The 17,147-nt window shown below is 40.8% G+C and overlaps 1 protein-coding gene across 50 annotated transcripts in view; it reads right to left on the reverse strand.

Moving 5' to 3' along the window:
• Window positions 1-17,147, reverse strand: part of Ank2 (ankyrin 2) — a 530,016-nt gene that overhangs the window by 181,101 nt on the left and 331,768 nt on the right. For 8 of the 50 annotated variants that reach the window (XM_026783960.1, XM_026783971.1, XM_026783967.1 and 5 more), the window contains exon 1: window positions 10,049-10,303. The exons of 30 other annotated variants lie outside the window; for them this stretch is intronic. In XM_026783960.1, the coding sequence (XP_026639761.1) occupies window positions 10,049-10,183 (135 nt within the window). In that variant the 5' untranslated portion in view covers window positions 10,184-10,303. Of the gene's footprint in view, window positions 1-10,048; window positions 10,305-17,147 lie in introns of those variants that run through there. 12 more of the 50 variants (XM_026783969.1, XM_026783962.1, XM_026783966.1 and 9 more) reach the window with 6 other exon arrangements.

Raw genomic sequence — 17,147 nt, forward strand, 5'->3', positions numbered from 1 at the left:
GGCAGTGGTGGCACAGGCCTTTAATCCCAGCACTGGGAGGCAGAGGCAGGTGGATTTCTGTGAGTTTGAGGCCAGCCTGGTCTACAAAGCAAGTTCCACGACAGCTAGGACTGCAGAGAGACCAAAGCAAGTGCCAAGACAGCTAGGGCTGCACAGAGACCAACCTGTCTCAAAAAACATAATAATAATAATAATAATAATAATAATAATAATAATAATATTTACATAAATGAAGGTGATCTAACTAGAACTGCCAAATAATAGAAGAGTTGGTGCCCCAATTGAACATCTCTTGCCACCAAATGAAACCTTCAGTGCCAGGAATGGGCTATACCTAATCAAGTTGTTGGCCAAAGGAGCCTGGAAACTCACAGAGCTATATACAAAGCTCTTGGTTGCGCTCCACAAACTGATGGCAAACTCTACTGCTGAAGACACCTGCATAACTCAGTGAACACAGAGAAGTTGAGCTGATGACTACATAGAACCTTCACTCCTACTGACTAGTCTTACCGGAAGCTACTCTGCATACTACCAGGAGAAAAAGATGAACACCAACACAGCTACAAATCCTCATGTACAGTGGTGACCTGCATGGAAGGTACATTAGTGTAACGGTGACACAAAATTTGTGGAAATAACCAACCACTATCTGATTGGATTTAAGGTTCACTCCATGGGATAGAACCCATACCCAACACTGCTAGGGTGGGCCAAGAACCTAAACTAGACAGGTTACACAGACCTAGCCGGAAACCAAACACTCTTGTTCGGCTAATAGGAACATGGCAATAAAGTGCCTCCTAATAACATTCTGCTATATTCATGAATTTGTGTCTCACTCAGCTTCACACCATCAGAGAAGCTTCCTCTTGCAGTAGGTAGGAATAAATACAGAGACTCACAGCTGCCTAGCAGTAGACAGTCAGCACAAAGCAGACTAAATGGTAGTTGTAGAAGTTTTTGTCTCATAATGCTTTGTTTGTTTTTTTTTAATCCTTATAGGTCTCCTGTTTATATATTATGCTTTTCCAATTGTGTCTTTTTATGGCATTTCTGTGTGTCTCTGTGTCTGTACGTGTTTCCTATGCTTTTGGTTCTTTCTTCAATTTGTTGTTTGCTTGATCATATACAGCTTTGTTGATATTTTTATTTTATTATTATTTTAGGTCCCCATTTATTTTCTAATTATGGAAGGAAGAAAGAGTATTTGGTGGGTGGGAAGGTGGGGAGGAACTGGGAGAAGTTGGTAGAAGGAAAAGCCTATTCAGAATATGTTGTATAAATATATATATATATATGTATGTATGTATGTATATGGAATACTTAATATTTTCTGTTTCATATTACTTATACTAAATAAAGTACATTTTGCCCAGAAGTTGTCTGAGAACTCTCTACCATGAGTCCCTCTGTAGCAAACTGGGATTTGTAACCCCCAGATAAAAGCGTAGCTAACAGTATACTCTTAGAGAAATTGCCAAGTCCAGATCAAACGGCAGCTAAGTTTTACAGTCTCAGATCACTAACTAATCCGACCATGGCCAGATGAGCAAAAGGCTCCTTCAATCAGACTCAAACAAGACCAATGCAGAGCTGTAGCCATTTCCACACATGACCTCCTTTTTCTGTCCATACTTCCTGCCTGCCTGGTCTTCCTTCCAGTCCTGGCTCGGGGTTGATTCATCAGCTGCCTTTTGCTGGAACAAACTGCTAACTCAACTACGTCCATAGTTTTGCTTTTAACAGTTGACGTGATAAGAACTTCTAATGAGGCCAGAGATATTTGTTAGTCATCTCTCATGTGCCGTGTGACTTTTTGAGAAGAAATATGGAATGCAGCCAGGATAACGGACTGGACTTCAACTCAGAGGGAATAACGGGCAATTCTGAACAATCTTGTTATTCAAAGTGCCCGACAGTGGAGTCAAATTCTAATTTTGAAAGGTTGGGAACACATTTCATAACCTCTTTGGTGCCTCTGTGCCTGTACTTCTGGCGACAGCTGGCAAGGTCAAAGCACAAAGAAAGGGCCTCCTCTCTGTAGGTATGCATGAGATGAGTTGCTTTGGAAAGTGGGACTTAAATGTCTTCTAAGTGCCGTGGTTTCAAACTCCTCTGCAGCAAGCACAGAATCGTTCTGGCTGTTAAGGGGATGCACAAACCCATAGGGGTGCAGTGGCGGAGCATTCTCTGTTCCTACATGCCCCGTGTGGCCTTAGCTTCTTTAATTACCAATAAGAGTGTTGCCAACAAGTTCGACAAGTAAGGCCTATTAACATTCGTGTGTCCTTGTGTGCTGACAGTACACACCCAGTCTGTCTCTTCGGGAAAATCAATCCACCCCACTTTCAACACCACGTAGTAGTTATCCTGCCAGATTTCACTTGTGAATTCACTTATGAGCTTTTTAGAGATCGTGCTTCAGCTAGTTAAACATATATTCCTGACTACCACCTTTCATGCTGTGTACTTATTACACAATGCAAAATAGGCTTTATCAACTAAGCCATCATCAACCATCAAAAATCATCCTGCAACGAAACACAAGAAGTTAAATACCATGTGCCATTTCATTTTGTTCTGTTTTGCTTTCTTTGATTGAAATAGGGTCTCACTATGCCACCCTGGCTGTCCTGAAACTCACTCTGTAAACCCTGCTGGTCTCAGTCTCACAGCGATCAGCCTGCCTCGGCCTCTCAAGAGCTGGGATTAAATGCATGCCCTACTACACTGAACCCTCATAATGGAAATGATGACTGCTCGTTCATTTCCCAGCCACCCAGGCCTTAATAATTACACAGAAACTATATTAATTATATCACTGTTTAGCCAATATCTTAGGCATATTCCTAATTAGCTCTTACATCTTAAATTAACCAATTCCTATTAATCTGAGTATTGCCACGAGGCTGTGGCCTACTGGTAAAGTTCCAGCGTCCTTCTTCTTGGCAGCTACATGGCATCTCCCTGACTCACCTATTCTCTCTCTCTCTCTCTCTCTCTCTCTCTCTCTTTCTCCCTCTCTCTTACTCTGTGTTCTGATTTCTTACCTGGCTTTACTCTGCTAGGCCATTGGCCCAAACAGCTTTATTCATCAACCAATAAAAGCAACACATATACAGAAGGACATCCCACATCACCATAAGCCATTTTTGAAAAGAAATAATCACACAGAATACTTGTCTGAACAAATCTGCAAAATACTCACATTATGAACAGAAAATTGTTGCTCATCTTTTACTCCTAAAAAGGCTATGGAGGTTTGAATAAGAATGTTCCCCATAGGCTCATGCACTTGATCACTTGATCCCCAGCTAGTGGTACTGTTGGGAAAGTTTAGGGGTTGTGGCCTTGCTGGAGGAAGCATTCGCATGTGTGCTTTGAGAGTTTGAAAACTTGAGATACTTCTACTTTGTAACTTCTGCTTTGTGCATGCAATTCAAGATGTGAGTTCTCAACATTCAGTGCCTGGCACTTGCTACCATGGTGGCACCTTATCCCTTTGCAACTGGAAAGCTAAATAAACCCTTCCTCCTTAGGTTTGCCTCAGCCATGGGATTTTTATCTCAATGGTAAAAAAGTAATGAGCACACATCCCTTTTTCTTTATAACTCAGGGACCTACGTAACAACTGGGGCTTCAAAAATGTTTCAGAAATTCTCCTGGCCATCAGAGCCCTACCAGGAGTCTCAGTGGATGCTTCATTCTTTCACATAGGTGGCCAACAATCTAGAAAGATAAAGTACTGAAATAACAGATTACAAGAAATAATAATACATTTTTCTATCATAGTAGAATTCTAATTTCTTATTTTTCCATGATAAAGTGATACTTCTTCATTAGGTCATTTATCAATCTTAACGTTTAAGTTTAGTGCACTGTGTGTTTATTTCAGAAGGGCAACTGTTTGACTGTGGAGACTCCTACACTGTCAGACAAAAAAAAAAAATCTCAGATTGTTTCCAATTCCCTTTTGTAACACGTTACTGTCAGGTAGGTAGAGTGGAGAAAAAAAGAAAATTAAGATTTTAAATAAACTATATGTCAGCAGCACATATAATTCCTCAAAAACCAGTTTCAGTGAATAATGTCTAATACTAAATACTCAGCTTACACATAGCTTTAATACATAATTGACTTCTCGGGAATGTCACTGCAAAGATGGCAGGTAATCATGCTGATGTTTGAGTTCTTATATGGGAATATTACAGAAAGGTGCACAAAGACTTTCCTGTGCTTACAAAAGCCCACACAAATATGATGTGAATATAAGCATTGAAAAGTCAAACCACTAAGATTTTTATAATGAAATTTGATATACAATGGCATAAATTTCAAAGGCGCCCTCGGGCTGAAAATAAAGGAATCACAAAACAGGTGGATGTTTCCTGGGGCATAATAAATTTAACTAAGGAATTAACTCAGGAACTGGAAATGAGTAAGAACAGCAGCAGATGTCTGCTTGGGAAGGAAGTAAATGCTCAAAAAATAGGAGAGCTTTCTCTCCCGTGAATTCTCAGCTCCATCCCAGGCGGGTGACCTTGAAGAGACACTGTGGGTGGAGTGGAGTTCATCTTAGGAAATTCAGCAGAAGAAATGGTGCTTGAAAAATCAACACAGAGCTCAGATAAACACAAATGTTTGGTTTGGACGTACTCGTCATAAGACAGATATAGAGGGATGAGCCAGATACTGAGTTAGCTATTACTGTTTGCATTAAGTTATTCCTCCTATAATAATACAACCTTTAAACACATGTCTTGAAAATGCAGTTGTTGATCTTGTTTGTTACCCAGGTAAATAACTTCCCAAGAATAGATCTATTTATTATTTTACAGGATAATAGGTAAATTACAGGACGGTTCCTTCACTTCTTGAACTTAAGTCGATGGCAGAAACTTCTTAGTCCTCTATGCTTTTGTTTTTATTGTAACTTTACCACTTTACCATCTCAGCCAGATTGGAGGACATGTTGCCTCCATCTAGAAAGCGTCCACAGTGAGATCTGCTTCTTTGGGTGACTTTCAAGATAATTCTAATCAGTTCTCCATAAATGCCTTTGGTCTGTGGTCTCCCTCTAGTACATAGTCCATGCTTTAAATCTTGGTTTATATTACAACAATGATAACATAATAGTATAATAATAGTAACATAATATTACTAGTATATAATTATTTGATATAATATAAAAATATAATATTAGTATAATATAGTAATGCAATAGTAAAATAATAATAACAAAATCCTACGATTTTTAACCCAAATTTCCTTGTTTCTGTGCAGGTCTTATAGCTAGAGAGGGTACATGGTATTTCTAAACCACTCTAATGTCACACCACTGACTCCAAGATTAACTGGATGGTCTCTACACGAGCTAAGTAAACTTCATATTTTTGTAGCTCTTATGGAAACTGAGTTGCCAATCTCAGAAGCTCCGTGGCACCTTCAAATCCTCTAATGGAACGTCTACTTTGTTCATCTTAGGACATTCCTTCAGATCAGTGCCTGGCTCGCTCATGCTCACTGACAGCAGCAGTGTCATTTCTTCACACAGCAATCCAAACTCTACTTTCCAACAACTTCCAAGATCTACTCCAAGTCCCCCCTCCCCCATGATCAGGAGTGACATTCTGCATATTAAGAGCTAATTCCACCTAGGCACCCGCCAATCACAGTGGATCCTGGCTTCAGCACTGAGGCTGATGGCCTTAGAAATCCAGGTGTCATCTTGCTTTCTTATTTAAAGGGTGTAGGAAGGCTGGGGGCTGGGGGCGGGGGGCGGGGCGTTCGATCCTGGAGACAGGGTCTGGTAGGCATCAGTAGAAAGTCTAGGTTGATAGGCTCATAGCAGCAGCTCTCTAGTGAGCTAGTCTGAATGAAAGTTCTTTTGCTACAGATCTGCTGAATGCCCCTGGCCAGGAATCATTCCAGGATACAAAGGCCTACAGCGGTCTTCTCTTCATCAGCAGCCTACAAGGATCTATTTCATCCCTCATGACACTGCTTAATTTTGTCTTACACTGTGATTTTATTGGTCTAAGTCCTACTTCTAAAATTAGACCACTTCTGATCTCTTTCATTAAATAATGTATCCCAAAGGTATATGGCCATGCTCTGTATCATTTATTATTCTTTGAAATACTTTAATGGGATGGGTTTTTTTTTTTTACTATATCTTTAGCTCTTATTGGAGTTACTATCTAAGTACATGAATAACTTTCTTATCTTTGATATAATTTCAACTTGCCTATTTTATTCCTTTTGTATAAAAAAAAAACCTGAAAAGTTTAACCCTCTTGACATACTAATAGGATGCACAATATTCTCTCTCTCTCTCTCTCTCTCTCTCTCTCTCTCTCCTACGCCCCTCCCCCAACACACTGGGTCATTTCAATCTCAGTGAGGCAGCATGCTTGGGCCCCCCCCCCCCCCCCGCTTGGTTAGAATGCTCCCCATTCTGCAGGATTCCATCTTGTAGCTACATGTCCTGCCCTATAGTAACTATGTCTCACTCAGTAAAGAGCTGCTGTTGACTTGGTTTTTGCATCAACCTAATAGAAGAGTGTTGGCTTGTTTTTATAATATCACAGGGCTCGCTGCTCACAGTACAAAGTCATAAGCAGGCTATGGAATGATACAAAGTGCAAAATAAAAAGCAAGCTGAAATGCTTCTACTATAATTGGGGCAAAGTATGAAAATAAATGGAGCAAGGAAATGGAAACCTCTGAGAAGGAACACATTAAAGGGAAGATGATTCCAAACTCACCCGAGCTGGGTAATCTAAACAAGATTCGAGATGAAGTGCCACACTGATGGTTATTTCCTCTTAGAATGAATTTAAAAAGCAATGTGATGTAATGAAGTACAAAAAAAGTGATCATAATGCAAAACAATAGAGTATATGTAAACCAATATGTAAATTAATAAGTGAGGGCAATGAGAATATAGGGCAAAGCAAAGATAATGTTCTCTGACAGTGTTCTCGATGGAGCCTTAGCAGATCATATCAAAATCCCATGAAGCCTATGTGGATGCTGCAAGGCCTTCAGGCGATGTCCCAGACAGAAACATCCTGGGGAGCAGACTTGCTACATCTCTCACAATTGAAATGAAAAGATGCAAAGGCCACCTAAGAAGTGGGACTAGAGATGAATCTGAGAAGTGATCCATTTCCCCTTCTGTAATAAAACATGTAATTAACATGACACACAAATGATATAAATGAAAATCCCCACAGGACCTCCTCTATATAAAAATCTATAGTAGTTGCTTTTGTCTCCACTCTCTTCCTGCCCTGACTGTTTCTTCTTTTCGGGAGCTCAGAAGGCAATGATGAGAATGGCAGATCTTTGAGCCCTATGTAGACTAATGCAATGTAAGCAGCAACACGCTTCAGAGGAAATCCCTGCCATAAGCTAAGGAGGGGTGACATCTTCATTAGGAAGGCAGCCATGTTCTCAGTAGATCTGGAGGGACACTTTCATAGGTGGGTGATCTCTTGGAACTTTGCAGGATGAGTAGCTGTGGGAATGCTCGGCTGTGTGGCTCTGCAACCAGTTATATGGAGTTGGATGGGGTGCATCGGTCTAGCAGGTGAGTTTGCCTTCATTCTCACTGAAAACACCTTAGGATGGAGTCCTAAATGGCATTGGCTATGGCTAAGTGAAAAGCAGGAATTGCAAACAAATGTTGATATGTTTTCCCAAACTGCTTTCAAAATAACTTCTACAATTTATGTACCCAAAATGCCTATAAGTCTGCACAATTTTCCAAAACTGAAGATCATTAGCTTATATACTTTTAATAACATAATAGGTGTATAGTAACTTTTAACTTTTACTTTTATAAATGAGCAAAAAGGTAACTAAATTCATTAATTACTGATTGCATCATTTAGTCAAAGCTTTCATAACAGAAGGACCTTGCCACTATGTGACTATAGCTAAGTCCATTTGTGTATCTGTCGCTGTGACGACCAATGCAGAGAGGTGTAGTCTAGTCTACAATGGAGACCCTGTGCCAGAAGACTAGAGCATTCACTCACTGGACCTTTCCAGAGAGAGTCTGATTAACTGTACTCTAGATTTAAGCCTCCATCTATGGAGACCTTCTAACAATAATATACTACTTCCCAAATACAGAATTTTAAAAAGTTGATATCCCCCCTTTTTTACTTTAATTTCCTAAAAATTTGCTTTAAAACTGAAGAGTTATCATCCAGTCAAAATAATGCTTAGACTGATGTTTGCAATTACTTTATATGTGCCCAATTGCTTAATTATACTAGTATCTGGCAATCATTCGGCTCTGACTTCCTATTTCTTAACACCTCTCTAGGAAATCTCAAATGTAAATGCATAATAATGGTACTGAACAAGAATGTATTGTTTTTTTTCACTATCACCAATATTTGGGAAATGAGGTCAGCCTGCAAAAGTCTCCCGAGTTTGGGGATTACAGGTGTGTGCCAGAAAAAAAGCACAACACTCTGAAATATCATTTTAGTGAAATTTCGAAACCTGAACTCTGGATGAATTTCTCATTTTCTAGCCCTGGAGTTCCAAGATCACCTTGTCACTTCCTCTTTACCTTAAAAATTATACCAACACCATAGAAACTCAGGAAGTTATCCCTTCTCCATCCTCTACATTTAAAGGGTACCTTTGCTGCACTCTTGCATTTTAATTCTCCAGCCCTTATACTTAAAAGATAATTGGCATATACATATATAATTTAAAGACAGCAATGTAATTATTAACCAGTATTTTGAATTTCCTAAATTCTAAACTATTTTTAAAAAAACTCATGAACATACAGATTTTAAGTAAGGTAATTAATTCTTACAGGTTATATTTTTTTTATTCTTGAACAGGCAAGCGTGTGGTTGCTTCTCGCCCACCTTGTTTTGCCCTTTAGCTCTGTAGCATTAGAAGAAATCACTGTGGGAGTCTCAAGAATCTTCACCTGGATGTGATTAGTTTCAACTCCGACCCAAAGAAGCAACTCCCTGTTCTTGGCTCCCCCTCACTGAGCAACCTAGGGTCATTCTTTTCCTTGTAGAAGGCTTTTGCTTCCCAAATCTCACACTTCCTCCTGTCTGGGTAACTCCCTCACTCCAGGGCTTTCTGTTCTCCTTGGCCAGCTATAGCATTGCTCCGTGGTTTGTTCTCAGTGACAGGCTCTAAGTCAAGGTTTCATTTTCAATACAATCTGACAATTCCCAAGATCCAGGTCAGAGTAAAAGCCAAGGAGCCAGGCACACCTCACAGCCGGTGATCACTCCTGGAAACCCTTGTGCCAGCACTCTGAAATTCTGGTCAACTTGTGACTCTTCCAGCACACATGACAACCCAGGCCAACACTGACTGACCTTGAAGTCAGATTACGTCTTTGCACACCATGTTAGAGAATTATTAAAATCTGAAGGCCATCTTATCTTTCATCTCCCCATTTAAGTCTTTTCACAAACTAGTATGATCCTACCTGGACCTTTATCTAAAGGCCTCATGGAAGTTACTCACTAAAGGCATATAGCTAGAACGGGGATTCTAAGTTAGCACAGGTTTGCAAAATGTCCTCTGGCTTAATGAAAGGATGAAGTGTACAAGAATAGATAAATAGGAAAAAGAATTTGGCAGCCTGAACGTGAGTCTTTACAATACTACTGAAACTCATTCTATAATGGTGTATGTGTGCAAACACACACGCAAACAAACATACACACACACACACACACACACACACACACACACAGGCACGCACGTTCAGCCTTGCTGAAACTCCAAGCTAAAGAGACAATTCAATGTTCCTCTTCACGTGTCAGTTCGTAACTATAGAGAAGCAAAAAGAGATAAATGCATGGCCTATTATGGCACACAGACCACACAGCAGCCGGCCCCTGAGTCGCAGACAGTCAAGTGGTGAAATCACTTTGATTTCACGCCAGCTTCCTTCCAGGAAGTTGAGAGATTTGACCAATGAGCACCACTGTTGATTCTTAGACCGACATCCTCCCATCTTCCTCCTTCATGGCCTAGCACTTACCCGTGACACAGGTTCTTTGGCTTCCTCACTGTTACAGCCATAGTAGTCTGGAGTTGGATCCAGCTCCAGCATGTTGCCCTGCGCTCTGACGCTCTTGTTCGCATGGCAAGACGAGCAGAAAGCAGCATTGCCCATCTTAGCTCTACAGTGGTGATCTGTGGGCCTGCCCTGGCCCGGGGTGCGCTGGCCTGGGCTCCCCGCGGGTATGCGCTATCAGGATCAATCATTCTCCGTGACCCCACTGCTCAGCTCTCCAACATATCCCTCGCCAGTTCTCCCCATCTGCTGCAGGGTTTGCTGGTGTCAGAGAGAACTCAAAACCCCAGCAACTGTAGCCCGCATTCAGTGACCATTTCCAGTTCAGGGACTGCCGGTCTATTTTTACACCTACCAGGCCAGCTATGCATGTCAATGGAGTTGGGGGGGGGGGAGCCGACCGAGAGCAGGGGAGGGGGCGGCGTTGTTTTGTTTTTCACCATGCAAGCAGCCTGCCTCACACATGGGCTGAAGTCCCGCTGTGTAAAGCGTCTCTCCATATGAGAAGTTTTGCATTCCTCAATAAATTCCTGGTAATCCTTTGATTTTTTTTTCCCTCTGCGTTCTTGTTCTCACACAAAATACAAACTCTCTTACTGATTTTGCTCCACTGACATAACAGACAACTATTACTTTGTAATGGCTCAAACCACGTGGCATCCAGAGTGGTCGAGAGCCCCTACCTTTCATCGCCAGAAAAGAATTAGCGCCCCCTTCAAATTAGTCGTGGAAACAGATTGGTCAAAATGGTTCATTTGAACCTTGTGTGGAGGTTTTAATTTTTATAAATAGCGCACAACTTGTCGTTGCCCTCTAGGGTCTGCGTGAGAGCCAACGCTTTGATTCATTTGTAATTCTCGTTCATTTTTAATATTTGAAAATATCCTCACAAACTGCATAAGAGAATATTCAACATGGCACAATCTTAGAAATCGTATTATAGGTTTTTGAAATATTAATTTTATTTCTCACTAAGACAAATACTGTGAATACATGAAGATTTAGGAGAATCACTGGGATAGGATTTGAGGAGTTGCTATTGATTACCGTGGAGTGGATACCACTGACTCCATTAGGGTTCCCGTATATAATGATTGGAATTAGTCCACCCCTTTCTTATCTGTCACCTGGACAGACTGTGCACATGTGTGGGTAAAAACCATCTTCAAATAACTGCAAGTTATGACAACTGGGGATTATTGTTTTGCATAGGACCTCAAGCTACCTCAGTCCAGAGCCATGGGGATAAATTACATTACATATTATAAAGATCTTATCCCTCTACTCCAATTACTTAGAGGCATCACTAGTCGATAAAATTTCTTTACTTTTCAACTATAAGAGAAGGTATCTTTTAAAACCAGATCTTTTTTTAAATTATTGACTGATGTAAAAGTACTCTAACAATCTGTGGGTCACATTCCCCACTACATTAAAGGGGAGTGGAGTCTAAATACTGTCAGTGCTAAAGCATTATGAGAATACCCGAAGACAGTACCTCGGTTTCAGCAACAAGGTTAGACTGGGGGCTGAGCTGTGGCAGACAAAGGCTTTCGTGTTGCTTGGATAATTGGAGTCAGTTGAAATGCCTGACTCACAACAACACTGCAATTTCTCACCAAATATTCCATACACTTGAGGCATGGGCTGCAGGAATCAAGCAAGCTATGATGTTTAATTATGTGTTTAAAGTCTCTTCTCCAAAGGTGTATCTTTCCTTTTTCTTTTTCTTCCAGTAGAGCCCGGGGAGGATCTACAGTCAGCCCACATAGGCTTCCAAGGGCTACTTCTTACATATGTATGAGCTATTCAGAATCTAAGCCAAGAGTTTTCTGGCTCCTAACAGAGATGCACTCCCCCACACTTCACAATGAACATTTTCGAAATACAAAATTTCAACATTTGACCTAATGTTTAACATAGGATTATGCAACTTACAGGGAGGGTTGGAAGGAAATTCTACAAATCGTCTCTAGGTTCCCTGTGTCATTCTGGAGCTGAGATCTGGATGTGCACTTCTATAAATAAATGGGACAGTTAGCCACTCCAGAGAGGGGCACCCGAGTTGCTGAGTGACCCGTCGTGTTGTGTTTTGCCGGCATGAGTTGTTCCCTGGCATTTCTCTGTCTCGTGGGTGTTGCCCGATCCACCTGGTGCCTTGCTTTTTTGCTGCCTCTCCTCCTCCAGCCCCCTGTTCACTGCCACTGCCTTCCTCCTCGGCTTACATTTCCCACTCGCCTGATGTTCTATACTACACCTTTGCACCTGTTGGCTCACCATTTGCTCTAAAGTCTTCTTGAATAAGGTTGGAACCCTATCAGATTTAACTCCTTGTCCTACAGGCCTCTTCTCTCTCACTCGCTGACCCCTTCCAACCTTACGAAACACATTAACGCATTAATTAACACATTAACGAAACACATTAACGTGAAGCAAAGAAAAAAAAAACACAGCCTCATCGCACCTATTTTTCACTTAGCGATACTGACCTCAGTTTCTCCTCTCTGCTACAACAGTAGCAGACAGAATGATTTTAAGCGTCACAAAATTTTCAGTCCGCTTCCTGTCTTAATAATAAACATCCCCCTTTCAGTATTTGAAAACTATTATCACTGTATGGGGTGAATTTTACTAGAAGAGAAATTGCAGTACATTGTTGAGTCTTTTTTTTATAAATTTATTTATTTATTAAAGATTTCTGTCTCTTCCCCGCCACCCAATTCCCTCCCCCCGGTCCTGAGTTCCTTGCTCGTGCTCTCTCTCCTTCTGCTCCTGATTTGGATCTTGAGATTTCTGTCCTGTGCTCCAATGTGGGTCTCTGTCTCAGTCTCCTTTCATCAATGGAAGAAAGCATCTTCAACAAATTGTGCATTCATTGTTGAGTTTTTTAACAGTCAGGAGGACACTTGAAGCAAGACATTTTAAAGGAGCCAGTTGCCAGCTCTCAGATCCTTTCCCACAGAGACATTTTTATTCTTTCTTCAACAGAGAAAGTTTCTGCATCTTGAGTATCTCTATTCCTATCACTAGGGTCTCCCAAAAGACAACATATGCCAGTCCCCAAATCCCACTGCTGAATAACAGGCAGAGGAGAGATCCATGAGTTTCTGTCATGGCTGAAATTCTCTAGTTTCTACTGATCAAGTTTAAATGATCGTCCCAGAAGTTCCTAATATCTGTGAAAATGAAATTGCCCACGAGCAACTTCCTATTTGAAATCACTTAAGACGTTTCCAAAAATTCTAGTGCTTTCTAAATGACAACAAACCTGTGAGCGGCCTGGAGAAAAAGCTCAGATAGCTCTTGTTCTATAGCTTGGTAGCCAGCAGCTCAGAGCCAGGCAGGCGTGTCTCCAAGGTGTCGGTGATACGATAATCTACACAGCCAACACTTTGTCAAGTTGAAGACAAGGTTAATAAACACAGCACCATGTCTTCAAACCATCCTGGCGGACTGTTTTCATCTCTCAGGACATCTGACAAAAGATGTCCTTGCTGCCGGGGCGGAACAATGCCACCACTGTTCCTTAAAAATGTTTCCAAGTCATTAGGGCAAATTACTCCGAAAGCAAATATTTGAATGTTTGACCACGCTTGGAGAAGGATGCATGAGTCTGATACATGATTTTGAAGGTGAAATTCAAGTCCCTCACGATGTGACATTTGCAGTATCCTCTCAAGTTCCCGGGCACTTTGCTGCTATTATTTCATCTGTATTGGTCTTTTGATCCATTACAAGAAGAGAACAGTAATGAACATAGAACAAAGGCTGGCTTCTTCTCTATAAAAGTCCTTGCTCAGGTCCCTAAAACAGCTAATCTAAAAAAACAGCCATTGCTGTTTTCAATTTCACCTTTTTCAATGAGGGGGTCCCAGTTACAGAATCATCAGGAAAGTCACACGTTGTCAAAGAACTGTCTCAATTGTGTCATTTGACTTAAAGACTTCTGCAGGGAGTTTTGAAAAGCTCTTGGCAGGCATTACTCATTGAAGTCCTGGTTCAACCACTACCTGACCTGGGAATTTGTAAAACATTATCAAATCTGCACTTCAGTTTTCTGCTGTGGGAAGTACAGGGCTTCAACTAGATCCAACCAGAACTGTAAAACATTATCTGCTGTGGGCCGTACAGGAATCTGACTCAATTGCTAAATTCCTCGACGGTCCCAAGGCTTTTGTCTTCTAGGACGCAAAACCTGTTAACACTGAACCACTACTTAACACACAGTTAACACCAGAGTGGTAGCTGAAGCTGAACATCTTCTATTCAGACTATCTTGTGACTGGGGACATAGAATTAATTACTGGTGTGTTGCATCCGGTGCCATTTCTATGAGCTGTCTTTATTTACTCGGCTTTCCCTGGGGAACCAACGGCTATGATAGGACGTGGTGGAATAGAATGGACTCTTTCTGGGTCCACAGGAGGATGCTCTCAAGGAGAGAGCGTTCTTGCCCTGCCTTACTTGAACGTTAACCAGAATGACAGTTTTGCTACGGCTCTCAGAGTCCACCACTATAAAATAATGGTTATATTGACTCAAAGGTAGATTTCCTCTTCCAGACTGATGACAAGACATTACAGGACACAGTACGGTAGGCCCCCAAAGCCTGTGAAGGCTAAGTGGGGCCTTGGTGCCCCTCAAATATTTTGATTAACTTGTCCACAAAGTGTGAGTACTATCACATTAAAAAAATATATATCTTTTAAATTACCACAAGTCTATTAAGGAGCAAAGTAGAAAGAATGCTTCACTTAGAATTATGAAATTCATTTTTTTCTTGGTGTTGGAGGTATGGCTCAGCAGTTAAAATCAAATTTTGCTCTTTAAGAGGATATGCATATATTACACACACATACATACATGCAGGCAAAACACTCATACACAAAGTATATTCTTTAAAATATATAAATCTTTTTTTAAAAATCTGCTTAGATTACATTCTTCCCCCTTGCCATTTTTTAGTATAATTTGAAGCTGCTTTACTCAAATGTATCCATCTGATTAAACTAATATTTTGTTATTCCACTGCATGCAAATTCTCCCGGAACACTATCACATGAAACCAAGGACAAGTTAATCCAACTTTCTGAACCACTGAACTAGGGAAATAAAGCTAGCTGTTTCCTTCTATGCCTCAGCCCACTTGATAGAATTTCTTTGGCTAAAAATGAAACCTAACGATTTTTGTCAGCTGCATTTGTTATGTAATGGATCGATAAGGAAAAGTGCATAACGTATGGATTTCCACTGGATTCCCTGTATCAGTGGGTGGCTGGGCTTCTCTAATTGAGGTCAGTACAAATGACTTCAGTTTGTGCTTAAAACTCATTAACCAAAGCGAATGTCACCAAGCTATTCCCGGACCCACCAGCGTCAATTAGGCAGTTTCCTTGTACAATCCTTCAAGCTGTTATTTCATTCCAGACTGCTGCCTCTGGGCTTGTGGCATATCAAGGACAGCATTCCTTAAAAGAGAGGCTAACAACTCATGAAGTTTTCCAAAGGCCACTCCGCTGTATGCCCAGTACAAAGTGGGCTTTCAAGAAATGTCACTTACTGACATTAAAGAGCCCGTGAGGAAGAAAGGTAACCCAGAGAAAGCCGTTTGAATAATTCTGTGTCCTGTGAAGGGGGTTTTGAAATGTAACACGGTAACAATGCAGCCATTATGCACCCCCTACTCGATCTGATAAAAAGATATGCACAGACAATACTTAGAAAATAGTCTGACATGGCAGTGTCCGGTAAAGAATCCGGAAAGTGATCAAAACCAAAAACCAAAAATGGCCTCTGTTACAATACAGTGTAGTTTTAAAAGATATTTTTAGAAATTAATCCAGTTTCTCTTTTCACTTTTCTAACCTTTTTGAACTAGGGGAAACAGCCGAGAGGAAGAAGCAGGGCTCTATGCTCTATTCAGTTAAAGTACGCGTAAAAGAAACAGGAGGTGGCATTGCTCTTGGTCAAGTTCATGGGGTGGTGGCCAAAGGACCTCCATTCTTAGATAAGGTGACCCACAGGGGAGTTAGGGAGAAAGCTGCCCGGGTGCGCTCTGACCTGCATGTCACAGCTGTCAAGTCCCCATCAAAAAGGAAACTAGAAAAACACATACAAAAGTAGCTAACCACACTGTTTTGTCTCGACAGGATGGGTAACAGTTCCTTACCAGTGAGGGTTTATAGGGAATCAGAATCCCTGGAATAATGCCTTACTGTTATGTGTAAACTCAACTGAATGACCCATCACTGAGACCAACAAATGAAACCACCTCAGTTCTTTACTATCCATTGTCACTTTACATTGTGTTTGCTTTCCTTTGAGGTTCCTAGGCCTTCATCCATAAGCATTCACACACTGTTTGTACATGTATTTCGTCAAGAGATGTCATTGTTGGTAGACATTTTGACCCACACCACAAAAAGCTTTTTATTATTTTGGTCCACTTGATATTAGTAAAATTTTCTTTTCTGTGCAAATTCCATGAAATTATGTATGCATAATATGTATTCAATCTAATGGTCACAAAGTATTGTGTGTGTATATGTGTGTGTGTGTGTGTGTGTGTGTGTGTGAGAGAGAGAGAGAGAGAGAGAGAGAGAGAGAGAGAGAGAGAGAGAGAGTTCATGTGCATGAGGAAGTAAGAGGTATCAGGTGCCTTCCTCTACTTCTCTTCACCTTTTGAAAAATAAACTTAATTATAAAAAAATTCATAGCACTCCAGGGCAGGCATCATGTTCAGGAGTGATTGGCTAACATATATTGGACTCTACAGGTTGTATGAGTGTGCATGTTTAGAGTTTGGTGTTTGGTTTTGTGTGTGTTTTATTTTGGAATGTTATTTTATTGGTTCGGGCAGCTTCTTGCTGTATTGGGTTTTTGTTTGTTGAGAAAGAACTTGAGGTTGGGTGGGTAAGGAGAAGAAGGGGCTCTGAAGGACTGTGGGAAGGGAAGAATATGACCAAAATAAACTTACATAGAAAATGGTTTTAAATGATAAAAAATACAATAAAAATTCACAGATAGACCTAAAATGTCAATGAACTTCTATAATTTGAATAAA

The sequence above is a fragment of the Microtus ochrogaster genome, chromosome 21 (assembly GCF_000317375.1).
Source record: "Microtus ochrogaster isolate Prairie Vole_2 chromosome 21, MicOch1.0, whole genome shotgun sequence".
NCBI classification, from domain to species: domain Eukaryota; kingdom Metazoa; phylum Chordata; class Mammalia; order Rodentia; family Cricetidae; genus Microtus; species Microtus ochrogaster.